The sequence below is a fragment of the Suillus bovinus genome (genome assembly GCF_016758785.1).
Source record: "Suillus bovinus strain UH-Sbo-P2 chromosome Unknown EDB93scaffold_2, whole genome shotgun sequence".
NCBI lineage: Eukaryota > Fungi > Basidiomycota > Agaricomycetes > Boletales > Suillaceae > Suillus > Suillus bovinus.
In genome coordinates this window covers 602,344-626,435 of record NW_024542058.1, presented here as the reverse complement: position 1 = coordinate 626,435, position 24,092 = coordinate 602,344, and the positions used below count along the sequence as shown (strand labels likewise).

At 47.9% G+C, this 24,092-nt stretch overlaps 9 protein-coding genes across 9 annotated transcripts; 4 read left to right on the top strand and 5 right to left on the bottom strand.

Moving 5' to 3' along the window:
* Window positions 1–717: 717 nt before the first annotated feature.
* Window positions 718–1,408, top strand: EDB93DRAFT_1115600 (cytochrome b-c1 complex subunit 8). Its single transcript, XM_041448292.1, has 5 exons — window positions 718–777; window positions 812–813; window positions 907–961; window positions 1,094–1,207; window positions 1,258–1,408. The coding sequence occupies exons 1-5, from the start codon at window positions 738–740 to the stop codon at window positions 1,341–1,343; spliced, it is 297 nt and encodes a 98-aa protein (XP_041313147.1). The 5' UTR covers window positions 718–737; the 3' UTR covers window positions 1,344–1,408.
* Window positions 1,409–2,730: 1,322 nt separating this feature from the next.
* On the bottom strand, window positions 2,731–3,131 carry EDB93DRAFT_1115592 (uncharacterized protein). Its single transcript, XM_041448291.1, has 2 exons — window positions 2,970–3,131; window positions 2,731–2,916 (listed from the first exon to the last, which is right to left on the bottom strand). The coding sequence occupies exons 1-2, from the start codon at window positions 3,118–3,120 to the stop codon at window positions 2,843–2,845; spliced, it is 225 nt and encodes a 74-aa protein (XP_041313146.1). The 5' UTR covers window positions 3,121–3,131; the 3' UTR covers window positions 2,731–2,842.
* A 1,834-nt stretch (window positions 3,132–4,965) lies between these two features.
* On the top strand, window positions 4,966–6,515 carry EDB93DRAFT_1275270 (uncharacterized protein; the record flags this gene model as incomplete). The annotated part of the gene is made up of 9 exons (XM_041454393.1): window positions 4,966–5,017; window positions 5,069–5,087; window positions 5,149–5,248; window positions 5,318–5,737; window positions 5,795–5,803; window positions 5,862–5,877; window positions 5,925–6,016; window positions 6,067–6,121; window positions 6,174–6,515. 9 exons carry the CDS (start codon window positions 4,966–4,968, stop codon window positions 6,197–6,199), a joined length of 789 nt encoding a protein of 262 aa, XP_041313145.1. The 3' UTR covers window positions 6,200–6,515.
* EDB93DRAFT_1115582 (uncharacterized protein) lies at window positions 5,862–8,336 on the bottom strand. Its single transcript, XM_041448290.1, has 16 exons — window positions 8,130–8,336; window positions 8,049–8,076; window positions 7,703–7,977; window positions 7,580–7,652; window positions 7,435–7,524; window positions 7,232–7,380; window positions 7,155–7,179; window positions 7,033–7,101; window positions 6,900–6,982; window positions 6,769–6,851; window positions 6,703–6,718; window positions 6,622–6,648; window positions 6,412–6,563; window positions 6,067–6,357; window positions 5,926–6,016; window positions 5,862–5,878 (listed from the first exon to the last, which is right to left on the bottom strand). The coding sequence occupies exons 1-14, from the start codon at window positions 8,293–8,295 to the stop codon at window positions 6,316–6,318; spliced, it is 1,278 nt and encodes a 425-aa protein (XP_041313144.1). The 5' UTR covers window positions 8,296–8,336; the 3' UTR covers window positions 5,862–5,878; window positions 5,926–6,016; window positions 6,067–6,315.
* A 286-nt stretch (window positions 8,337–8,622) lies between these two features.
* Window positions 8,623–10,877, bottom strand: EDB93DRAFT_1115564 (uncharacterized protein). Its single transcript, XM_041448289.1, has 14 exons — window positions 10,652–10,877; window positions 10,566–10,593; window positions 10,240–10,514; window positions 10,117–10,189; window positions 9,967–10,056; window positions 9,758–9,906; window positions 9,678–9,702; window positions 9,557–9,625; window positions 9,412–9,494; window positions 9,278–9,364; window positions 9,129–9,155; window positions 8,930–9,081; window positions 8,812–8,879; window positions 8,623–8,751 (listed from the first exon to the last, which is right to left on the bottom strand). Exons 1-13 carry the CDS (start codon window positions 10,806–10,808, stop codon window positions 8,838–8,840), a joined length of 1,257 nt encoding a protein of 418 aa, XP_041313143.1. The 5' UTR covers window positions 10,809–10,877; the 3' UTR covers window positions 8,623–8,751; window positions 8,812–8,837.
* A 175-nt stretch (window positions 10,878–11,052) lies between these two features.
* EDB93DRAFT_1075212 (uncharacterized protein) lies at window positions 11,053–11,371 on the bottom strand (the record flags this gene model as incomplete). The annotated part of the gene is made up of 2 exons (XM_041445147.1): window positions 11,053–11,163; window positions 11,216–11,371. The coding sequence occupies 2 exons, from the start codon at window positions 11,369–11,371 to the stop codon at window positions 11,053–11,055; spliced, it is 267 nt and encodes an 88-aa protein (XP_041313142.1).
* A 6-nt stretch (window positions 11,372–11,377) lies between these two features.
* Window positions 11,378–14,826, bottom strand: EDB93DRAFT_1075022 (uncharacterized protein; the record flags this gene model as incomplete). Its single annotated transcript, XM_041445136.1, has 9 exons — window positions 11,378–11,835; window positions 11,898–12,778; window positions 12,827–12,954; window positions 13,011–13,283; window positions 13,425–13,555; window positions 13,601–13,716; window positions 13,779–14,064; window positions 14,098–14,524; window positions 14,662–14,826. 9 exons carry the CDS (start codon window positions 14,824–14,826, stop codon window positions 11,378–11,380), a joined length of 2,865 nt encoding a protein of 954 aa, XP_041313141.1.
* Window positions 14,827–16,929: 2,103 nt separating this feature from the next.
* On the top strand, window positions 16,930–18,290 carry EDB93DRAFT_286478 (uncharacterized protein). Its single transcript, XM_041455975.1, has 6 exons — window positions 16,930–17,366; window positions 17,447–17,590; window positions 17,743–17,779; window positions 17,834–17,898; window positions 17,962–18,165; window positions 18,222–18,290. Exons 1-5 carry the CDS (start codon window positions 17,010–17,012, stop codon window positions 17,971–17,973), a joined length of 615 nt encoding a protein of 204 aa, XP_041313140.1. The 5' UTR covers window positions 16,930–17,009; the 3' UTR covers window positions 17,974–18,165; window positions 18,222–18,290.
* A 2,075-nt stretch (window positions 18,291–20,365) lies between these two features.
* Window positions 20,366–22,938, top strand: EDB93DRAFT_1075422 (uncharacterized protein; the record flags this gene model as incomplete). The annotated part of the gene is made up of 9 exons (XM_041445163.1): window positions 20,366–20,427; window positions 20,527–20,612; window positions 20,675–20,702; window positions 20,766–21,063; window positions 21,179–21,764; window positions 21,882–22,082; window positions 22,138–22,347; window positions 22,399–22,604; window positions 22,657–22,938. 9 exons carry the CDS (start codon window positions 20,366–20,368, stop codon window positions 22,936–22,938), a joined length of 1,959 nt encoding a protein of 652 aa, XP_041313139.1.
* Between the last annotated feature and the right edge of the window lie 1,154 nt (window positions 22,939–24,092).

Sequence of the window (24,092 nt, the reverse complement as noted above, 5' to 3'; positions counted from 1 at the left end):
AGAAGCAGGACAAGAATCTCGAGATAGAGGTCGTGCAAAATGAGCCTCGAGAAAGGAATCCATGATTGCTAATAATCCGAGCCTGGAGGTGGCAGCGGATCAGTGAAACTTGAGTAACATGCTGCAGAGACACACAGTAGACTTTTTTCTTTGTCGTTCACTGTCTATAAAAGACCATATATTGGAGAGAGCAGCCGCAGTATGATTGACGAAATAATAGTCCTAGAGCTACTGCAAGGATTATTCGAATAAATATGTATCAGCAGATGTGTACAAGCTAGAAAGGACTTTGGCAACATACGTTGTGCATACAATCCTCACGATGATCCGTGCACCCTCTGCGAGTTCAACTGCTGGCCCCGTTCTTAGCAAGATATCTTGCGTTCACAGCAACGAAATGGTATGCAACTACGGTGACCATAGCAAAGGCACCAAGATAGTTTGCCAGGTTGTACAGCGTCTGGTGGCTTATCATTTTGGAAGCAAAAGAGTGGGCGCGACCTGGTCAATCATGGTTCAGACATTGGGGTCGAAAGTCATGATATATGACACGTACTTTTAGCTTGGTAGTCGTCGTTGGTCAAAACACTTCAAAATAAAGTAGTTAATAAACCGTGTCACAACAAGTGTGATGAGACAAAATTTGTTCTTGTTTGTTTCTGCCGGGAAACATCGGGTCTAAACATCGAACACAGCACATACGATTCAGCCAACGTTGGTGTACCACTTCGCCCGTCATGCGTCCCACTGCTACCCGTCTAGATGGAATGCCTGGAGGTATATTTTTTCATCTTTTTTTGCTATGGAACAGTTGTGCTAATTTCAAGCTTACAGCTAAATCATATGTGAGTGGTCGTGCAGCCCATGACAAGCACCATACTGCTGTTCTTACCTCTTTTTCCAAAGAACCCTTGGTGGGGTGACACCAGCATGCACAAACAGAGAGGAGTGGTTGTTTACAGTGCGTTATCTGTTCTACTGTCTTCTTGAAACAAGTCACTAACTTCGACTTGTGCTTCCTATTTGTCGCGTCAATTCTCGTGTTCTCATCATGATGCGGGCTCTTTATCTCCCCTTATTTCGGCACTGCAAGCTGTCTCGCCATTCAGACAGCGGGGCTCAAAAGCCATAATTAGAGGCTGGTTATTCAACGGCTACAGGCGTCTTGCTGCCCAAGTTCCCTACTGGATAGTTCCCTTTGCTATTGGTGCGTGTCGCTTGCTGCATTCATTCATAAACCACCTCATCGGGCTCCAGGATATGGGACATACACTTGGGCCAAACGCCGTGACGCTTGGCAGAACAGCAAGGCTGGACATATTGCTCTTGGCCACCACCACTGAGGTATCTTATTAGATTCGCCAGTTCCGAAATATACTTGTTTTCTTCTCAAGGCACACGCCTTTCTGATAACTCACTGGGCGCGTTTCTTGGCCAGACTGTCCGCTTCCCTCCTGAGTTGGCTGAACTCCATCCACCTAAATTGATGATACTATAGAAGTTAATGGTAACGAAGTATTTGATGGATCATTATAACTTGAAGTCAAACTTGGAGCAATCTAGAACGAATGATGGAACGGTAGGTGTAGCATCTACCGATCACGTGACTGTTAAAGACCCTTCCTGCACCGTTTCCGTGGTGGAAAATTCTGGGTACGTTGCAGGAATGTGTGGTATAGCGTACCGTGCAAGGGATAATTCTCAACCGCAAAATTCGAGTCTCGGAGCTGTTGCAGATTCCAGAAGTAAGGACAACACAATGGACTATCGTGACAAAATCGCGACATTTGGGATTATTCTCGCACCTAACGCTGGCTCGACGGCGAAACATGTGTGTCCTAGGCAAGAATCTTTCACCTCGCTCTGGGCATGCAATTTTTTGGCAGGAGCTGAGGTGAGCAATGTATACCAGAGTCAGACTCTTTTTTTCATCTTCATGAGATACACAACCTGTTTCGGCGGCCGAAGTCGAATGTTTCTGCTTGCCCGAGGTGTTACAACATATGACATGTGATTTGTGCTGGCAGGTAGTGTATGCAACACGAGTAGGATCTGGTGGGCAGTAAAAATGATTCTCTAATCTGCTAAGTTGTCTACTTTTGCGAAATTATAATATGTCAGAAAAATTATTAAACTTGACATACTTAGTCTAGGTTTGTATCGGAATGTTTTCCTGATGGTTGGCTACATTAGCGTATAATAATTTGTGGGAAGTTGGAGGGCTGGTACAGTCGAGAGCTCGAAACTGGACATGCACTGGCAATATGTAGTGGCAGAACTATTCCAAGGTAGTTCTTCCGGCAGAACTGGCAGAACCTCGGACCTCAATCTGAACCTGACAACATTGTGCGGGAATTCTGTCACATTCTGCCGGTGAGGTTCTGCCCACAACAGCAGCAACAATATTGCAATATAATTGATCATATGTATACACTTGAAGGCACGTCCGCGTAAACATTAAGTCCAGAGAACAATAAAAAAGCCAAAACGTCGACCTACTATCCCCTTCAGATTCCACACACACGAGTCGCAAACAATGCATTTCTCCTCTGCAATTGTCCTCCCCATCATTGCTGCTTTAGTATCATCAATCTCTGCCGTGCCCACTACTAGTGATGCCGACAAGTGTAAGTCGTTTTGCGTTCAAAACTCGCATTGCCAAAAGGGGAGCTGCTATTGGCAGATATGTGTGAGTAACAGCATTTTCCTGGACCTGATGATATGACTCACCTGAATGATAGAGCAAATTCCACTACTGCATAGTGAGTCGTATTCTTGCTTTCACGTCGGTTGAATATGGCCGTTGACACTGACGCGGAAGTGACCAGTGATTTGGAGAGTATCAGGAAGAATTTGCATATCGGAATTGGCGTGAAGTTTTCGTTGAATCGTGAAATGGATGAGATGCTATCAGATCTGGGTCAAACTGTTATGTGCGAACAAATCAATTCACATGAAATTTAGCGAACCGTGTCTCCTGGCAGATAATATGAGCTCAACCAGTCGCTTGAAGATATCTAGCTCTCTTGTTGCCCAGATGAACCACGATATAAACATAGCAATAACCACACATTCACTGACGATTAATGCCAGCATGGCCGTTGTCGTAGACTTGAACATACAGAAGTAATGCATGAACCTCGCTTTCATCAAAACAGTGAATCTCCTTGGTATATTGCACTATTTTTATAGCTTCACGTACCAATGACACAAGTACAATGAGGGAAATCGGATTCCTGAGCACTCTAGAAATGTACAATATTTTTCAAACTTTACAAGACAAACGGTTCGAAAAAGACTCATCGCACCTTGAAGATGGTTGAACAGTTCCAAGATTCTGACAAGTTCATCAGCAACAAAAGGCGACAAAGAAATATCTGAAGCGATGATCTTTAAGTCTCACGTTCAAAAGGATGAAGGGATCATTACAGGAGATCAACTACCTGCACTCGCATGCACAGCAACCACCTTGAACCATCGAAGATAGTCTCCATCGCTTGATCGTAAACGTGCAGCTAAAAGAGCGTTCGTGTTTCATGATCGACAAAGTGTTATTGACAAGGATTTGTTTGGTTCGGCACTACCTGCACAACGACTCGGTCTGGTCAGATGGGAGGTCGTTGTCGGAGTTGCAGGTGCGTCCTTCATACTATATTCCTGTGTTTACTTTACAGCTTGAACGTGTGCTGTGCAGATCAAGTGGTGCCCAACCTAGGCCGGTTTTCTAAGAATATCCACATATTCTTCATTTCCCTGAACCTTCATCGACATCTTCCCTATATATGGGTTCCCCACTATACTACATGCCGATGAACTAACTATACCATAATAACGGCTAATTATTGTGAAAATATCAAAGTATGAATGAAATACCAAAGAAGAGCACTTCCCTATGGTTGATTGATTGTGTACTCAACAGACGCGCAAGTAGCCCAGAGCACAAGACAGATCCACCATCCGGCCTGTCTAACGATGACATTAGGACGCGAAATCGTACCTGTTGTCCCTGGGGCAACAGGGACAGCGGTAATTGTCGAGGCAGCGGCAGTGGGAGGTGGAATCTGTGACAATGATGGTGTGTTCTGTGCTGCTACGCCAGTGTATCGTTGCGTAGTATGAGGATTGGGAGGTCGAGATGAGCCAGCAGCTAGTTTCTTTCTCACGCGGCGTGATAGTGCCTCTTCAGGAAAGGAATCGGTAATAAAAAAGAATGAAAGGCAAACACGTACAGGCTTTGCAGCTGTGTATGCAACCTCGACAACTGGTGGTTCTCGCATCTCCATATCTGATCCATCTCGTTTGTGCAGCATGCCAGAGACAATGTTTCGAGCCCAGCTGAGAGGCTGGGATTGAGGGTGGGTCTCGCGTTCGGTGGCCCTAAATGACTTTGGACGGCGCCAGAAGGAGGAAAAGCGGCCGAAGTTGTGTTGCCCATGAGATTGGGATGGATGAGTACACGAGCTAGACTGGAACTAGTAACCACATTGGCATTCGGTTACACTAACATTCAACCATAGATGCATATCACGTACATTATCGAAAAACCCTTAGGGTATTTGACGAGCGTCTTTGATCTTTGGGGCTGAACATAGTGTAGCATCAGCCTGGGAGAGAAGATGCGTTGTCAGTATCGGAGTTGTGTTGCGATGGGCTGGTTAGTTTCAAGGTTCCATAGTTGCGCTGTCTTGTCCAAGTGTTTTGAACTTGCGAGGGTGCGATCATTGGATATTGAAATGGTATCGACGTTGACTTTGCACACATCAACTTGAAGAGCAGTCTATGTGACTGTCGAATTTCGTGAGGAATTCTCGCCAATAATACCCGCTGACATCGCTTAGTCATCCTCTCCGCCATACCCCCGTGTCTCACGACATGTGACGACACAGCTGACTGATCTGTGATCACCACACTGAGGGGCTATGTGTAGATATCTCTTCCATTCCTATAGCTTCATCAACTTGAAAGATGTCTTCAGTCCGCCCTTTGTTCGTGGTCGCTGGTATTGGTAATGGCACTGGTAAGTCTTTCTCAGTGTGTACAAACACGTATGGTTTGACGTCTTGTACAGGGACCGGAGCTGCAACCGCGTACATAATATCACGTCCTTCCTGACCAACTTGTACTGATGGTGTATGAACAAACACACAGCCGTCTTTTCGCCAAATCTGGTTACAGAGTCGCTCTGATCTCCCGAGGACCAGATTACCTCAATAAACTCGCTACAGAGATCAACCAAGCAGGTGGAGAGGTGCTGTATCTGTCTCATATCCATATTCGCGCTCCTATGCAGTCATGTTGACCCGCTCCTTTGGAACAGGCTGCACCGTTCCCTCTCAAAGACTACACTACCGCATCCATCAAGTCCGCATTTGCTTCTCTCAAATCTCACTGGCCATCCTCCCCTCTCCGCGTTGCAGTCTTCAACGCTGGCTATGGTGTCTGGAAGCCATTCCTTAACATCACAGAAGATGAAGTTCGTGAGTCGATCGACACTAACATTTTAGCGGCTTTTGCCTTTGCACGCGAGACCCTTCTCGAGTTCACAAAGCTCGATTTTGAGACCGCAGACGAGGGCGGAGTTGCTGGCGATGCTCGTAAAAGGGGTACCCTCATTTTCACTGGCGCAACGGCTTCCATCCGAGGCAACACTCTGACCTCTGCGTTTTCTGCGAGCAAGTTTGGCATACGGGCTTTGTCACAGAGCTTAGCTAAGGAGTTCGACAAGCAGAATATACATGTGGGTATCTTCTACATTGCCTTAGAATTTAATGTGGGCTGATATTCTAACTTTTAGGTTGCTCATGTGAGTCTCCGTCCTCTAGTGCCAAGAATATTTATAGACGTTCAAATGCGCTGCTCAGAGCATTATCGACGGCGGTAAGCCTAATCCCACCATCTACGAAGTATCATCTAATGAGGAACAGGCATCCTCACTGACCGCACCAAGTCTCATCGCAACGACCCCTCTTGGGAGGCTAATCAGGATGCTCGACTTGATCCTGAATCTATCGCAAAGGTTGGATCATTCTTGTGGCAATACGCGTCTGAACTGATCACAACGCTCAGTCTTACTTGTACCTTGTCAAGCAAGATAGTTCAGCATGGACTTGGGAAATTGACCGTAAGTGTGGTTCCCATTTGCCATTACCCTATCTTCACTCTATGTCAAACAGTGCGTCCTGCTCACGAAAAGTGGTGAGCAACTCGATCAGCAAGGTTTGGTCTGGAGTCAAAGCGCAATCAGAAATCATTGGATCTGTAAATCTTGCTATGTAGTTATATTGCTGGTGTATGTGTGCGCTCTGTTTTCATTTGTCACATTCCGTTGTTCTTTTGCTCCTCGAAAGCATCTTTCACCTGTAGTCAAATATGTCGTAGTAATCATCGGGCTAGGCATAGACTTCATCTTACCTGCTGCAGAAATCTACCGTCCGTGATCACGCGCATGCCAACGTGAGCGAGAGCCTTCGAGACAGTGAGAGATGCATCATGAGCAGCCTGCGAACGTGCCGAGTCGGCGAATGCTCGAGTATGGTTACCGCCTCCTGGAACGGTTGGTATCGCTGGGAGGTGGTTTTGGAGTCAAAAATTATTAGCGACAGAAGGGAAAACTGTACGAACAAAACCCGGGGTGTAGACCAGGCATCACTTGGTGAATAATTGCTTTCAAAGTCTCTGCCAGACATTACGATCAAGACCTACAATATGAAATATTTCCCTGGGGTAAAATCAGTGTAGCCCTTTGAGATACTATACAAGCATGCTCACAAAGTCAGTCGATGCACCACTGATCCCATATTCATAGTCAATGACTCCGTATTTCTTCCTAACCACATCAGACAGTTCATTACCTGGGCGAGAATTAGGAGAATAACGGGGTTGCCATCAAGAAGACACACCAAGGATTGTGTTCTGCACCAGTTCGTTCCCAGTGTGTCCTCTGGTGATTTCGACTTTGGTCCCGGTTGCCAGTGCTGCTGCTCTGGGCAAAGTCTGAGATTTGGGTGACGTGAATAACGGATATTAACTCACTCAAAACAGGGGACGACACGCTTGAACGTCTCTTCCGCTTCAATAGTGGTTGGCGCACGGATATAATAACTGAAATATGTCACCACCTGCATCAAGTCTCCGTAGCTAGAACCCATACTTACTACATCTTTGAGTTATCCGGGACGACTGTCGCATACGCTCTCAGATGTATACCCAGCGCTGGATGACAGACACTTACCACTGACTGCCCAATTATTGCCCTCGATAATTCCATGCACACGATGTGTAGGCTTGATCTGCTGGCGCAGCAAAGCAATGTTTGTATATGCCAGAACAGCTGCATCCAGCGCGTTCTTTCCTTCCCAGGGGCTAAGTGCAGAGTGCGCACTGTGAGGAACGAGTCAGGGTTCAGGCAAGAGGATGAACATTGAGAGAGCGCACGTGTGGCCTGAGTATTTTACTTCCAAACGTATAACTGCGAGACAGCTGCTTAAACTGATAGAATGAAGGGGCCCAGGACCAGGGTGGCACCTGTCATGTATGTGAGTTGACGAGAAAATATGATCAGTCCGGCCAGGCCACGGACATGAGACACGCATCCATCTCTTTGTATGCTCCCTTCTCCCATAGCTTCACTTTTCCAAACCCACCTTCTTCCGCTATTGAGGGTATGTGATCCATCCACCACAATCAAAAGAAAATGACATACCAGGTGTACCAAGAAGAATCACCTTCCCGTCGATATTGAGCTGCTCCATCGCTGCTTTTGCCGCATATGCGACAGCGACGCCTGCGATGCCGATAAGATTATGCCCACATGCATGTCCAACGCCCGGGAGTGCATCCATCTCTGAGTTCACCCCTAGAACGCGTCCACCTCGCCCGTGGGTATAGGTCGCAACCCAAGCAGTCTCCAGGAGGTAATGCCTCGTGACTTCGAAACCGCGCTTCTCTAGGAAAGAGGCGTATGCATCGTGAGCGTATCTGAGCGGCCGATGATTAGTTTGATTTCCCGTCGAAGTTGGTTGCAATTTGTATTCAAAATGTGGGCATACCTTTCTTCATACTTAATCTCCGGATGATCTGCACATCTAATACATTGGTATTTCTTGTGATGGCAAAATGCATTATCTTACCATGAATATCTAGACTCAGTTCCCGTAGATCGCCATTGAGACTCTCGATGGCACTTTCTACGACCTTAAGGATATCTGGGCGATAAACGTCTCCTTCTTCCAGTGTCGGTTTGGCCTTATAGTCATCTTCTGGCCGCCAAAGAACATCAGCCTGAACTATTGCCATGTCAGAAACAACTTAAAGGAGTTTGATAATCAATTCTAGACTGGGAGACTGGTACTTCTCTTTGAACTCTTTTCCACGATCATTACTTAGAAGATCTTGTGGGCGTCTAGATAAACTTGAGAAAAACCAACATGCGCTCAGTCTTGGCTGAGTCAGAATATTAATTCAAGTCTCAAGCTTCGTTGGCAGCAACCCGACCAGTACGAACATTGCGCGATGGTATATAACCGTAGGGAATAGAGGTGAAACATCATGTACAACTGCCGGTGCGAGATGGTCCTGTCATGGCTATGGCCAACACTTTTGAAAAGACGAGACAAATAGCTGCTACGGTGTAGTAAGTGAAAAAAATATATCGCAACCTACTGGTAACTCTATGTCCATGCTTGAACCTTGCGAGTCGTTGTAAGACAAGTTGATCATGCATACGCTTATCATCTGAGGTTAGCCAAAGAACTGAAGAGAACAATCTCAATATAATGTTTGACATGGATAAATTCGTTCTTCTCATCTTACAAGGCGCCCGCATTGAAGGCTAGCAGTCACACTCTTAGTTGTCTTTCTTCCTCAAATGTCTCTTTCACCTGCAAAACGCAATCAAAACAAAGTTACTTGAACGACGCGTAACACAAACTTTTTTTAGGAACGCCTCATCAGTCAACACTCGCATGCCTACGGCCGCGAGTGCCTTCGAAACTACCAAACAGGCGTCATGGGATACTTTGGAACGTGCGGCTTCCGTGAATACTGGGGTATGGTTCCCGCCATCTGGAATGGTCGGGATGGCTTGAAAAAACGATTAGTATGGTTCATTCGGAACCTACGTTACTTACAAAAACCAGGATGAATACCAGGCATCACTGACAAACTTCATTAGCAAAGGTCGTCTACCCTAGTCATGAAAGTTAGACGGACAGTATGTAATATTCCCCTTTTTGATCAAAACATCAGCTCTATCGCACTCTTTGGGTGTGTGAAACACTCACGAAATCAGTAGAAGCATTCTTGATTCCCCATTCGTAGTCTATAGCACCGTAGCGCTTTAGAACAACGTCAGCAAGCTCATCACCTGGCACAATGTTCAGTACCAAGTCATTGTACCCCGTAATTTCGTACCAAGTGCCTTGTTTTGCGTGATTTCGTTGATTGTCGACGTAATTGTAATTTGGACTTTGCATCCAGATGCAAGTGCAGCTGCTCTGTGACAAAAAAAGAGATGATGCCATTTGATCAATTCAACATGTTGATAGTGAAGACTGACTCGAAGCAGGCAGTGACACGCCGCCTGATGTCTTCCATCTCCAACGTCGTGGGAGCGCGGACTAGCCACCTACACTCGAGTTTAGGGTGCTTTAAGCGAGCAATTCCTAAGACCGACTTACTGCATTGTAGCTTGGTCTGGGATGACTGATTTTCCAAATATTATCTTTCAAGTGTTCCTACGCAGAGGTGAAACTCTCACTATTTGGAGCCCAATTCTTTCCTTCAAAGATGCCGTGCACGCGATGAGTAGGCTTAATCTGCTGACGAAGAAGAGATATGTTATTATATGCTAGAACAGCCGCATCAAGTGCATTGTTTCCCTCCCAAGGGCTCAATCCAGCGTGAGCACTGTGAATGTAAAGAATGAGATCTCACTGACTGACCATAAAGAGTAAAAAAAATGCTCACGTATGACCTTGATACTCCACAGTGATGAAAGAAAGAGCCAAGGAACTAGTTAAACTAATGGAGTGGCGGGGGCCAGGAGTAGGATGACACCTTTGAAGTAAGATAAGTCATGCTGGTCATCTAGCATGGACCACAGGTAAAGGAACTGACATGAGGCACACATCCATCTCGTCATATGCCCCCTTTTCATACAGCATGATTTTGCCAAAGCCACCCTCCTCGGCTGTCCCGTGTTATCCCGCAAATGACATCACGAGTGCAGGCACAACACACCAGGCGTACCCAGTAGAACCACTTTTCCATCGATGTTCAGCTTCTCCATAGCAGCCTTAGCTGCAAGGGCTACTGCTACTCCGGATACCCCAATAAGATTGTGTCCACAAGCGTGTCCGATTCCAGGGAGCGCATCCATCTCAGAGTTGATACCCAAAACGCGCCCTCCCTGTCCATGGGTATATGTAGCCACCCAGGCAGTCTCAAGATAATAATTTCTGGTAACTGTGAAACCATGTTTCTCAATGAACGCGGTGTATGCGTCGTGGGCATATCTGTGACAAAGCTCTTAGTTATGGCGTATGGTACGATGAGATGCAACATACTTTTCTTCGAACCTAAGCTCTGGGTGGCCTTTAGAAGATGCGTGAGCGTAGGATGCATTGATACGAAATGGAAGCACAATGATTACCATGGATATCGAGACTTAGCGTCCTCAGCTCTGCACTCAGTTCGTCAATTGACGTCTCAATCAGGTTGAGTATGTCTGGCCTGTACACCTGGCCTTCCTGAAGTGGAGGTCTGATGTTTGGGTCATCTTCTGGTCGCCAAACTGCCATGTCAGACATGGTCAGAGTAGGGAGATAAAGAGTTGTCACAGGGACCGGAACCTGGCATGTACCACTGGCATTAAATGGGCTTGAGAGTTGTGATTAATTGCCAATCCGCCCTTTAGTTTGCCAATGGGTTACGTAATCCAATAGCGATTACATCAAAGGTATATACGTTATACAGATAGCAGATGAACACAACAAATGGCACAAAGAAAATACTAAAATAGCGCAAGCCAGCCAATACAATGCAAATCGTCCATTATGATGCTGGCGCCTGCGTCAAGCGGGCGTTCACCCGTAAGCGATGTTGTCGGTTTCTAAGATGGACTTCATAGTTCTGCAGCGTATCCCCAGGCCCAGAGTTATATAGCTGCAAACCAAATTGAGCCTTCGTTGGTCCAAGTCAAGCAGTGGAGACAAACCTTGCCGGGGCAATCCAAACATTTCATCCTCCACTCTGGTATAGTAGGCGGGGCAGGTCGACGCAAAATTGCTTCGAACTTGTCATCTGGGTATTGTTCTTGAAGCAAACGAATTGCTGTAGCTAGCCATGGCGGAGCGGCCTGTTCACTTAACATTCAGCATCAATAAGATCCTGGTCTCAGAGGAAAAACGCTCACGTATGAGCCGTTTGAAATTGGAGCACTACTTTCCGTGGGTGATTTGGGACGCACAATCCCGTTTGTTGGAGGAGTAGTCCCAGACGACGACGCAAGTCCTGCGTGATTGACGCCGTTGATTTTTGTGACGCGTTGGGCAAGAGGAGCTTCTGTATCACTAGAGGCAGTGGATACTGGCGACATGGCTCTGTCGTCTTCCGAAGCTGGAACAGGCAATCGAGTAGAGATATCAACGGAGAGGTCTGATTTTTGTCGACTAGGAGTATCTTGGCCGTCAGCAGCCACCTGAGAATTTGGCGCTCGTCCTTTTCGTTTCACCCCGACTTTGACCTGTTCTGTTTCGCGCCTTAGGCTCAAATGGTAGTCGGGATCTTGGTTATATGTTACAGGACGGGGTCTACGGTGTCGATGCCAGAATTTGCCTGAATAACGATCAAGCGTCAGGAAGAACTGTATTGTTGATCAGCCAATAACATCAACGCACCACATGTGCCACATTGCGACTTGTCGCCCAAAGGACCCTTTCTTCGTCCGATAGCAACGCTCTCCGGACAGCCGCAGTTGGAGCAGTGCCACACCCCATTGATTACATTAGCATGCTGTCCATCGACAAACTCTTTTTCCTTAGCCTCCCTTTCGAGCTCCTTGGCCTTCTTTGCGACAGCTCGCGAATCTGGGGCAGGGACACTAACTGAGGAGGCAGGTGCTTCAGTATCGAGGAACGACGAAGGCAACATCGATGTCGATTCAACCGCTGTCGACGGCGTGGGAGCAGTGACCTGAGCACGAGGTCGAAGGACTGAAGAAGGATACGATGGTGCCTTGAACAACCCTTTCGGTTTCTTCTCTTTTCCAGTAGTAACAGCAGTAGATATGATCTGCTGGGGAGGCAGCTGCAGCGGCATGATGCTTGTGCCATTTTCTGAGGCGACCATGTTGGCAATCGTGAGAGAAGCAGCCGCGGCCGCAGCACGTCTCGAAGTTGGTGCATTCGCGGCGGCCAACGCAAGGGTTGCGGCATCCAGCTCTGGGAAACCCAAGGCAGGTGTGCGGTACGTGCGATTAGGCTCCCGATCTGGCAAAGCGATACCTCGACGTCCTCGAGTATTCCGTTTCCTGCGTTTGGTGAGCTCCTTCTCCCTCTCTTTCTCACTACGTTCGATCTCTCCGTCACTGTAAAAGTTGAGCTGTGGTGTAAACGATGGTACTTGATCCATTGCTCTAGCACCAGATGCGAGGCTGGGCAGGAAAGACATGCGCAGGTCATCGTCTTGAACAGTAGAACCATCTGAGGGGTGACCGACGAGGAACAGCGACTTTTGATAAATTTGAACTTGTTCGCGTATGCAGTGCGCGATGGCCGTTCTAGAGAAGAGGTTAATGACGAAGTCATGGACACACAACCTTACGCACTTGAATTCCCCACCAAGGCCCAACTCCTTGACATACACGTCAGCGAATTGCTCAGGGGAAGCATCCACATTTTCAAGATCCCATTCAAACTGATCATCCAGCTTCATAGATCCGACGATAATGTCGAGCTAGGATCAAAGATTAATGCCAGTCCACGAAATACAACCGTGGATCAATCAAATACCTTGATCAAGATCCGTAAGTCCTCATGCACTATCTTCTCATCAACCTCGATCTCATCCACGGTGTGTGGCATTTCCTTGTCAGTCTCAAATGCATCACTTTCCTCGACTGTGACTGAGGCCACCTTGCGTCGCTTACGTTGGTTCCTCGAGGATATGCTGCGAGTAAATGCGCTTTCTTGCCGTGATCGTTTGCGCCATGATTCCCACCATTTCACGTCCTCGTCGTCAAGACTACCCCGCTCCACCAAGGTCAGGTCATCATCTTCAAGAAACTTGCGATTATGGTCATCGATAACGTCTTCAGCGTCAATCTCCCGCACGTCCGCGTCATTCCCGTCCTCTTCGTCTGCCTTATAGCCATCCATCACTGCGATCTCCCTCGTTAAAGATGGAGGTTTCCAGTCGCCATCTACGCTAGCAATATGAGCCCTGAAGTCGCTCAGCTGCTCTTGAATCGCTCTCGTGATGACACCATGGTAACTCTGAGGCAGTGCATAATCCTCAATGAGCGTCTGCGCAAAATGCTCAGGAGTGATGACAGGATCTACACAACGTCAGCAACGAAAGCCACTCTAGGCAAGAGACCTACCATTCAGATTCCATACAAAGGTCTCGCGCATCTTATGATGCTCCACATCGAACTCGAGTCTGATCGGCACGAGTTGTTCAGGGCGGTTGGCCAGCTGAGGTGGAAGTTTCCTAGGACTATTGAACCCGCGGGAATCAATCAATTCCTGCAAACAAAAGAAGCCACAGCAAGAACTCACATCCGAATGCCTTCTCTCCTCACACCCTTCTTCCTCGAATTGATATTCGAGCCCCGGTCCGCATTGGGTGCCCTTGGATATCTCACATCGAAACGTTCGGGCCTACGGTTCATGCCCATGGTCTGAACATAATCACGTTCCCACCAGGCACTTCGCGACGCTGGACCATGCGTGCGCAACTCCTGGGCCATACGTGCTTGTTTGGTACGGTGTAGTGCATCGTATGCTGTATCACGTTTCATGATTTCCTTCAACATGATGATCTCCGATGGGGTCAGCAATTTTACTGGATCTTCGACCTTGACCTGCGAGGAAGCACCAGCATCTTCGGAATCAGTCGCACCTTCAACAGGCACCTTCTCATCTTCGCCATCGGTGGTTGCTTCGGGTTTCGGGTGTACGGTATAGGGAATTAACGAGATCTTGGTTACAGCGGGATTGAGCCCTGCAAGATGAGGGGGGAGTTTCGGGACCGCAGCTGCGCTTGGATGTGGTGCGGCGGGGTTTGGGGTGCCGGAAAGCGCCGGAGTGGCAGGTATCTCCCCGGCTTTGCGAACAAGAGGCATGGGGGAGCGGTGGCCTGGGGGTATTTGACGGGCAGGGGATTGCTGGTGTGCGTTGATTGGCGGTTGGGATTGTTGCCGCGGTATCCCACCCATGCCACCAGCCATATTTCCCAATCCCTGGACACCGGTGTTATCAAGACTCTGACCCATAAACGGTGCAGCAGATGTTGGAGGTATACTCTGGAACACGACAGTGGGCGATAACAAATTAACAGGTAAAAGAAAGTTTGCTGAGTCAGTTTATGATACGTGAAACACGGAGGTGCACTCCTCACCTGTTCACGTGCATGAAGCGAGCTCGAGCGTTCTCTCTGCACTATCTGGTCTCTTTCTGGTCGCTGCATGGATTGAGGGATCACAGGGGGGCCCATAAGACCTCCCCCCGCTCCGCCTAGCATGCTACCGCCGGCTCCTAAACCGCCAATAGTGTTGGCATTCATGTTCACCGAGCCAAGATTACCCATGCCGCCGATGCTGGGCATATTCACCATACTACCTACACCAGCATTGCCCATTGTTCCCATGGTCGCGTTCATATTGCCGCCCATGCTCATGTTCATCATGCCACCACCAGGGGCGCCACTCATGGGAGCGCCATGCATTCCCATCGCACCACTTGGCATGCCTGTCATTCCAAGGTTGATCTGGCCACCCATGCTACCGGGCATGCCTCCAGGAGGGCCACCAGTAAGATTCATCAGCCCTGACATCCTTGGCGATTGCTTTGGCGACGCAGCAATTCCGTGCGCAGAATCCGCTCTCGTCGGAGGGTGATTCAGATGCGGATTCAGATTCTGCACCTGGTTCATCACGGGATGGTTGATATTCGACGGAGCCATGTTCATGTGCATGAGGGAGCTCATGTTCTGCTGGGCCTGAGGTGGGTTCATCACAGGGTTGATATTCGAAGGCTGGTTCATGTGAGGGTTGATGTTACTGCTGGCGTTCATGTTGAGGTTGATGTTGGCATTGGGCGTCATGTTAAGGTGCGGGTTTAAATTCATGGACTGCTGATTCATCCGTGGATTAACGTTTGAAACACCCATGCCGCTGCTGGAAGTACCAGGTCGAGAGGATGGTGGGGGCATCAGGCCAGAGTCAAGGTTATGATGAGAGTGGTGGGAGCGAATGGAAGCGGATGAAGAGGGGCGATCGGTGACCTGAGATATGTCTTGCGGCTGCTGGCTGGGCTGCCTGTCATGGGATTGACTAGAACCACGATCGTGTCTTCCGTGCTGGCTCGGTGGGCGGTCGTGCGTCAGGCTTGGACCCCGCTCGTGGTGTTGCTGGTTAGGAGCGTTTGGCGGTTGAGCTAGGCCAAGTCGCTGCTGCTGGAAGATAGCACGATCCTGTGGCGACATCTGCGCCCAACGCTGAGGCGTCATGCGTACCTGATTGTTGCTGAGGTTTGGCATACCGCTCATCACATTGGACATGCCCATGTTCGCGCTCATGTTCTGCATACCGGTAGGCATGTTCATCGCACCTCCGTTGGTATTGGGCATGGCGTTGCCGATATTCAAATTCTGCATTCCACCGGCGCCCATGTTCATACCACCCATTCCGCTCATAGCCGGGTGCATGGTGCCCATAGAGCCTTGGCTCATGCCACCTTGCTGCTGTTGAAGGAGCTGTGCAGGGGTGAGCGTCAAATTAGAGCCTTGTGAATGTAATTGTTGGGCCATGAGTTGTGAGGGGGAAGCTGACATGAGCTGCGAGGGCGATATGGACTGGCCCTGGCCCTGGGTAGAGCCGAGATTAGGCGTGGAAGGGGGGATGGATTGCTGAGAGGTCTGGTAGTTTGGAAATTTGGGCATCATGCCATTCTGTGAATTTTGGGAGTTCTGGAAAGCGGCGAGTAGGGATGGATTGATGTTGTTCATATTCATGTTCATTGGTATGTTGTTCATGGGCATGTTGTGTGGATTCATGGACATGGCTGGGTTCATGGGTACACCCATGTTGTTGCCGGGATTCATGGGCATGTTTGCACCGTTCATTTGGGAGATGCCGGGGTTGGAGTTTATGGGCATTCCGAAGGACATGCTGGAAGAGGTAGGTCGTTGGGAGAATTGGTTGTGACCTAGTTGAGTTGAACCAGATTGCATTGCTAATTGCGGGGGGTAGTTCATTGTGAGTCGTCTAAGTTATTAGATGATGAGGACAGAGTCTCCGAGTAGAAGGTGCATGAGAGACGCACGAGTTTAGGGTCGCTAGCGCCCGACCCAGACGTTAGTGCTAAGTAGGAATATATAGTTAACATGGGGGGACGGTAGAGGGGACAAGTGGAGCTTACGTTTTACAACAGGTTCTGACCAAGTTAGAGGAATTCGGATCGAGAGATAGCGTCGAAGATCTGTGATAACAAATGCTAAACGAGAAAATGGATATGATGAGATTTTATTGACCGGCCGGAAAGCGCGGGCATGCACCTGCGTTTACTTTTGATTGTACCAATGGATTTCACTTACCAACAAAAAACCTGTCCTGCGACTCAAAAGTAACTCGGAACGACTGCTGCGGAACCGTTCCCAGGGAACGAAACTCGGCAAAAGAATAACGCACAGAGCAAGTTGAAGGGTTAAAGTAGTAAATTCGAAGTCTCTTGTGTTATCCTGTAATGCCCTTGAACTAAAGGCCAGAATGGCGTGATGACAGGTCGCCAATGGTTGTCGTGTCTTGCCTGCTTGCGCGAAAAAACAAGCCAACAGTCAACACAATGTGCAGTCACACTTCCCTGTCACATGTCACGCTAAACTATCTATCTAGGCTGTGGCGTTACTCTCAACACCCTCTCCAACGATGTCTAGCAGTCCTCTGTACAATCTCAACAATACCTATAATCGATGGAACACGATGGAATGAAGGAATGAAGAAGTGCCTCCGCATGTACCCGCCGATCCGAAAAAAGATGACACCCCCAAGGGACCTGACATTTAACGGACTTAACGGGTCCACGCTGCGAACACAAATACACCCAAACCCCCATGCCACAAGTCCCGGAGATCTTCTCCAGAATAACGTCAGTGATCCTCGAACATCGATTCGTTGGTGCAATTAACCTCGTACGTCCTTCATCACGATCCGATCCCCTCCTCACAGCGAATCCAACAAACTGTTTCATTCACCAAGACTACAAATACCAATCTATTAGTAGTCTCCGTGGCGATCGCCAAGATGATGGTCCGGATCGTTACGATTTGGTATGGTCGTCGTCCCTCTCAGGGTGTGGCTACCTTGTCGAATGTTGGTGTACGTTTATATGCTCATAACTTATATATACTCCTCCCGTTTGGCATGTTGCATATTTACCTCGGGCGCTTGCAAGAACTCACGTTGATTTAGCGCCCGCACCGTCATATTTGATAAGGTCTAGACTTGATGAAGGCATTGACCAGATCCTACATATCTGTAAATCCATCCCCACAAGAGCTTGTAAGTTACTACTTGTCGTCTAAACTGCTACCTTACACACGCGCGGGGTTTTAGGTTTTTTCGTCTTCCAAAGAGCCCCAAGTCACTGCTTGCTGTCAAATTCACCGCCTTACACATATGTGCGATTTTAGGTTTTTCTAGTCGTCAAGGTCGTAAGAATTAATATGCTCGTTTTTCTATAGCGATCCATTTAACCAGTGCCATCCGACGGTCCTAGAATAAAGCCAAGATGATTCGATATCTATCACATGCTGAGCAACAATATCGGCACTTCTCTGGCAAAACAAACCAATTTACTTTTTCTGTTCTATGACATTTCAAATTTTATTGCTCATTCTCTAGACAGTCAGCATCATAAAGAAGACAAGACTGTCCTCGTTTATCTGGTCAGTCCAGGGATGCCAGGGTGCGCTGTCCATGCTTATGAAAACCTCGCATATAGTACCACGTTATTGAGAGGGTATCCACTTTGCCAATTCGAAGCTCGCCCTCCTTCGTTACTGTCTAATCAGTTTAGAGTAAGTCGGTGAGTTGTGCTAATAATAGCGCGAGCTGCAGCACAGACAGGAGCGACATTCAGCCTTGCACAGTAGACGACACACGACATGTACGCTCGTTCTGCTTTCTATCCTCCTTGCGCTGATTGTAGTACCACGCAACAGTATCAAAGTGAAGCGCCCGAGTATAGATGACTAGGTATGACTACATAGACGCTGCTTTCTGGATGATACTTTTCTCCACACAGCAACACCCGGTTTTCGCGTTATTAGGTCGTTGACGTTGACAATTATTTGTTATACTCCGACGTATTGGCAATGAGCAACCCTCACTGATAAATCATCGCGAGTACCATTCATTTCGTTGGGAACGCGGAAATTGAATTTAGTTGATCTTCCTTAGAGCAATATGGTTACAGTTACCCATGCATGACAATGAAATTGTTTGAACCATAACACCGCAGCGTCCGTGCAAATGATGAATGCATCATAAGTCCGCCCAACCTACGCCTCCAGATGGGCGATAATTTTCATTTCGACTGTGGATACGATGTACGTGCACTTGAACTATATGATATCATACGGCTATTTGATAGCGCTTATGTTCCCGCGAACATCACCTACCGGGTGCCTGTACCCTGCACGGGAAGATGGAATTTAAAGCTCCGAGATCGAAGTTAGACAGAGCTAGACACGTTCACCATGCGGCAAGTCAAGGTATAGCATCGCCGCCGCCGCAATTACCAACGCCCTACCATACTCCTCGAGGCCAAACTGTCTACATTGTGCTCCAAGAGCCATGTACTAATCACATTATCCTTATCTCCTATCTAGCCAAGCCATCCCGCCCAACCCGGGCGCTGAAATTGCAAATACGTTTTTCACGAGCCAAAGTCACCACATGCAACGCCTTCGAATCAGCTGCTGACGTCTCACATTGGAAACCATGTGGGACTTGGTGGACTCAAGTAGGCCTCAATCGGTCCTTGAAATTGCAAATTTCAGCACAAGCATCATGTCGGTCAATAGTCAGCGCCGAAGCAATTTGCCGTTCGGAGTTCACCAATTCTGTCGACCTCCCCACACACGAGCATGACGCAACAACGACTATGCCGGCAATCCACTAGTTGGGGTGGATTTACTCCATTTGTCAATCTCCAACAGCGCTCAATTGGTCACTGGTCTCTATGTACATAGGTTACCTTTGGTCCGTGGAGGGCTCGGACGCGCAAAACACGGCGCCCGAGATCTCAGCTCGTTTGTAGTAAGTTGTGTAAAGATAAGTCCAAATGTATGTTTAAGCTCTGTTTACATGGAGTAAAATTGCAGGAGTGGCACGACCGTGACATCCTGAAGTTACCTCAAGCCGAAGACGCACGTCGCGTAAACGTACCATGTGGGCATGTGGCAATGCGGCGCTACACTGTTTCATAATAACTCATAGTTCAGTGATGGTCAATGAACATTTTCGCGAGAGCAGGAAGCATCGCGGCTTTGGACATCTCGAAAATCATCAACGCACGTATATTCTGCCGACCCGGGACCTATACGCTCAGTAAGCATCGGCTGTCATAAGGGGATAGGTTGAAGGCGATTAGCAATTTATATCAGGGATATCACACCTCGTGGGTTATGCATGGCCTACATTCTCAATATAGCATTATGGACGTACCTGTACCTCCAGGGGGGTAGTCACCAATCCGATGTTGCCAGCAAAGAGGGTGAAGCGGAGGTTCCATTCTTGGACCCTGTAACCCGACCATGAGCTCGGTGATCACCGTGACTGAGTATTGACGTACTGGTCTATATCATCCAATGGAACGAGTCGTCAAAGGTAGTACTAGTGTGGAAGAAATGATTTACCGGTTCCGATCATCCTTAGATATACGAACTCTAACCCTTCATGCCATAAATTTACAGTATCCGGGAACTCAATAGGAATTCAGTCACTTGCCAAGCAATTGATTTCTATTATTAAAATAATATTCCTTTGGCATCCGATTCCGAGGATCTCATTTAAACCGCGACATTCAAATATAGGGTCTAATGCTACTCGAAACTCCGACCTTGGTTTCAGTTCGAGTCTGTGATGAGCAGCAACAAGGAAAGGCAGCGAACAAGAGGAGAGATAGCATGCGCAGAGTGTCGTCGGTCGGTTTTCATCCCACTTGTTGTGATATTCACTTTTCATTATATCTCATCAGACTCAAAGCCCGATGTGACAGGCAAGGTAAATCTTCCACTTTAAAGTTGTCCTGGACATCGGACTGATCGTACCCATATAGTACCATGCTCTACTTGCGTCAAAAGAGGATGCAGCATGCTTTGCCCTAATGGTAAGAATTCATTCGTGACGTCGAACATGCAAATATTCATCTTCCATACGAATGGTGCATAGGCACGATGCCTCCAGGAAAAGGTAGCCGGTAAGCATCATTCTGCCGCGTGCACATGCGTGCCAAGTCTGAAAATGGCATTTCCTCCATCAGCTTCGTCGGTGTCGCTGAAGAATATTTACGTCAGAAGGCCGCCAAGCTGGAAGAGCGAATGCGCTCACTCGAGGATGCTCTTGCAATCCTACAAACCAATACTTCCACTCAGCCACATCCTTTGCTGACCAAAATATGCTCAACTGAAGAGGCTGATAGTGGGAGCAGCGTCGACACCACATCTACGACGGCAGAATCCAACCTACATGGTCACTTAAACGCCTCAGGCTCTTTGTACCTTGATGGCGATCCACAGTATGGTCCTGGTCATTTCTTCGGACCTTCCGGAGGTTCTGAGGTGCGGACCAGACATTTTCACATGACACGCTTAGACACTTACTTGACTTTCAGAGTTTATTGCTGGTCTGTCTCATTCGCTCTTCTAGAACGCCTAGCCAACAATGATCACACAGGCTGAAAGACAATTTATCCCTGAAACTCCGTTAGCATCAACCAAGACGCAAAAAATCGAGGATGATTACCTGCACCCTCTGATCAGTAACCTTGATCAGGTCTTTCCTTTCACTCCCCCAGGTATCCCTAAAAAACAAATCCTTGAGATCATGAAATCCTACCTACCAGAAATCCAGCGCGCTATTTTGTTATGTGAGACTTTCCTAAAGTCTCTCTCATGGGTGTTTCCCATAATTTCGCGACAGTACGTGATTGGCCATCTCATCCCATTGATATACAGAACGGAGATACCATCATTGGAATCGTCGCATTATGGTCCACACGAACTGGCCTTGCTATTCAGTGCACTAGCGATCGGAGCGTTGTTTGATCCCGACCTTCCCCCGTATAATGCCGAAGCTCGTCACTATCAAAGAGTGGCACGCGCTGCTATGTGTTTGCAATCTGTATTTTCGGAGCGGTCTATGGCCACAATTAAGGCATTGCATCTTATGAGCATGTACTATGGCATGAGTGGCATCGAGGATAACACGGAGCTTTGTTATTCATGTCTTAACCTTGCTAGTCAAGCCGCACTTCAGGTTCGTCCCGAGACATAGGTGTCACGATCATCAGACAGACCTCTGACGAGCATCATTAGATTGGGTTCCGTATGTCATGTCGCAAGGCAACCATTTATACGTGGCTGATGTTACCATGTAGACAAGGACCCTTCGCGATGGGGTTTGAAGGGGGCAGACGCCTACGAACGCCGCTCATATTTCTGGGCTCTCTTTTCCCAAACTCTCTGGCAAAGCCTGGCTACTGGACGTCCGCCCGCGATTATGCCAGCTGTCGTTGACTGCCAGATCCCGAGTGACTTTGAGGAGGCTACATACCGGTTGGGAGAAGTACCCCTTGCGTGTAAGGTCGTTTCGCCATATAACTGTACGCGAAAGAGCTCTAATCCATCGCAAAGTGGGTAGCTGGAGTTCTCATTACGCAATTCAGTGTCTAGTACCGGTCATTGAAGTAACTCAGGCTGTAAAGCCACCTAGTTACCAATCCATCCTCGAGTTGGATCGCAAAATACGGGAATTTTCCGTACCTGTATATCCGGATTCGACTCACTTTGACCGTGTGCCCGCAGGGATGGCCAGCTATGTTCAAGCAGGTTACAAAGATCTCAGTGCGTGTGGTGGTGGTCTTACATTCCTATTGGCTGACTTGAAGTGCGAAGCACTCATGTTCTTACACAGAGGCTTCTTTGCACAGGCCATGGCAGAATTTCCTTCAGATCCACTTAGAAGCCCTGTAGGCAGATCGTTCATGGTTGCCTACCAATGTGCCAGTACCCTGGTCACATCAACTATCGACCAATTCAAGCTCCAGCCAGTTTTATGTTCCCGAATGTGGCGAATATGGACCTTCGCATTCTCAGCAGCAGTACGCGAATTTATGTCTTGTTTGGCGGGTTCTGTTGATACGATTTGTTAAGGTTATTGTTGGCACCGTCGCCATCCGAAGACTCGGCATAAAATTAGACCCGGAGCCATTGGAGCATTTGGAAAAGGCATGCAATTTATACTACCAGGCGGCGCAGACTTGTAGCCGTGCCAAAAGGGCGCTGGTGAGTTTTGAGCAAGGGTATTTATCAGTCACCAGAGCTCATTGTCATGCCTCTGAAGCCAATTTTACTTCGGCTTCATCAAAAAGCGGTCAACGCGAAGATGAATCCTCTTCAACACGTCAGCCACAAACCAGGTTCAAGGTCTCCTGAATCAAAGGATGAACCTGACGAACTAGAGGTGTTTGGCGGTCGGACACTACTAGTAACAAACCCTTCCAAGCAGGCTTCATGGTCTCGCAAACATCCTACGCAGCCTGCAAGTTCGACAGCTACTCAAAACAATTCCCCAAACCAACAGAATGATGATCAGTCGCATCTTATTGGCATTCCTGACTATGCATTTGCGCAAGGGGCGCTCGGGCAGCCTGAGTTGGAATTACTTCAGCGAGATGTTTCTGGGGCATTATACTGTCGTTCTCCGTGCGCTTCCTCGCTTTATGGTCCCCAACAAGGACAGCAAGGTGACTCGATGTTGGAAGACAGGTGGTCTTCCTTCGTATATGATGAATCTCTTCCTCTAGGATACTCGTCTCATCTCAGTCAACAAGCTCGTTGACTGGTTCGTGGTCGATTCAAGTACTGCAACTTGCTATCACTGATTTGGCATTTTCATTTTTAATATGTTCGTACATTATAGCAAGCTAAAACTTCCATTACTTCCATCGTTATGTATATTTGATGTCAGTGTCCAGTTGGGTTGGAGAAGGAAGGCCGTGGGTATCCGTTCGCTGAAGACCTTGCAAGATACGGTGAGCACGGTATAACTGTAATTTCCAAATGAACAGCGTTAAGGCACTTACATATTGTACGACTTCCAAGTCTGTATTCCCAGGGCGTTTGGACGAAAAGGACTGCGCATCTGAAAGTAGCCGAGCAGGAATGACACATTGGCTCCCTCCGGATGGTACGTAGGGGAGGCAGCTATCCCCATCGGTGCAGGTGTTTGTTGAGTGACGTCGCGAGGGATCAAAATTAACAATAAGGTATTCTTCGGAACGGATGTGTTGGGCGCTGAGGGGAGGAAGGTGCTCTCAGCGTTCCGCGGAGATGATACATGGTTGATCTTACATTAAATGGTTATTATTTTAGTGATTCTAGGTGGCTCCCTTTGACTTGTTCGAAACCGCTTCGAAATATTTAATGCCCGCCGAAAGCGGAGTGAACACTATGAGGGATGACTGCTCTCCCACGCAATAATTGACCCCATTCCCCACTGGTACTGGTAGCGTATAAGGTTCTGGACGTTCGCGTTAGGTTCTGGACTATTAAATGATGCACACCTCCATGTGCCCCACAGTCGATCT

Excerpts from the sequence above, each read along its gene's own strand:
- EDB93DRAFT_1115600 (XM_041448292.1), top strand. The coding sequence starts at position 738 with ATGCGTCCCACTGCTACCCGTCTAGATGGAATGCCTGGAG. Across the intron at positions 962-1,093 it reads GAGAGGAGTGGTTGTTTACA|CTGTCTCGCCATTCAGACAG; the intron begins GTGCGTTATCTG and ends CGGCACTGCAAG. Across the intron at positions 1,208-1,257 it reads GATAGTTCCCTTTGCTATTG|GATATGGGACATACACTTGG; the intron begins GTGCGTGTCGCT and ends ATCGGGCTCCAG.
- EDB93DRAFT_1115592 (XM_041448291.1), bottom strand. The coding sequence starts at position 3,120 with ATGTTCAAGTCTACGACAACGGCCATGCTGGCATTAATCGTCAGTGAA. Across the intron at positions 2,917-2,969 it reads ATTATCTGCCAGGAGACACG|ATCTGATAGCATCTCATCCA; the intron begins GTTCGCTAAATT and ends AGTTTGACCCAG.
- EDB93DRAFT_1115582 (XM_041448290.1), bottom strand. The coding sequence starts at position 8,295 with ATGGCAATAGTTCAGGCTGATGTTCTTTGGCGGCCAGAAGATGACTAT. Across the intron at positions 7,381-7,434 it reads GTAAAATACTCAGGCCACAC|TGCGCACTCTGCACTTAGCC; the intron begins GTGCGCTCTCTC and ends CGTTCCTCACAG. Across the intron at positions 7,102-7,154 it reads CCGGATAACTCAAAGATGTA|TTATTATATCCGTGCGCCAA; the intron begins GTAAGTATGGGT and ends GACATATTTCAG.
- EDB93DRAFT_1115564 (XM_041448289.1), bottom strand. The coding sequence starts at position 10,808 with ATGTCTGACATGGCAGTTTGGCGACCAGAAGATGACCCAAACATCAGA. Across the intron at positions 9,626-9,677 it reads CCAGACCAAGCTACAATGCA|GTGGCTAGTCCGCGCTCCCA; the intron begins GTAAGTCGGTCT and ends ACTCGAGTGTAG. Across the intron at positions 9,495-9,556 it reads CGTGTCACTGCCTGCTTCGA|AGCAGCTGCACTTGCATCTG; the intron begins GTCAGTCTTCAC and ends TTTTTGTCACAG.
- EDB93DRAFT_286478 (XM_041455975.1), top strand. The coding sequence starts at position 17,010 with ATGGTTGTCGTGTCTTGCCTGCTTGCGCGAAAAAACAAGCCAACAGTC. Across the intron at positions 17,367-17,446 it reads GAGATCTTCTCCAGAATAAC|CGAATCCAACAAACTGTTTC; the intron begins GTCAGTGATCCT and ends CCCTCCTCACAG. Across the intron at positions 17,780-17,833 it reads ATCCATCCCCACAAGAGCTT|GTTTTTTCGTCTTCCAAAGA; the intron begins GTAAGTTACTAC and ends GCGGGGTTTTAG.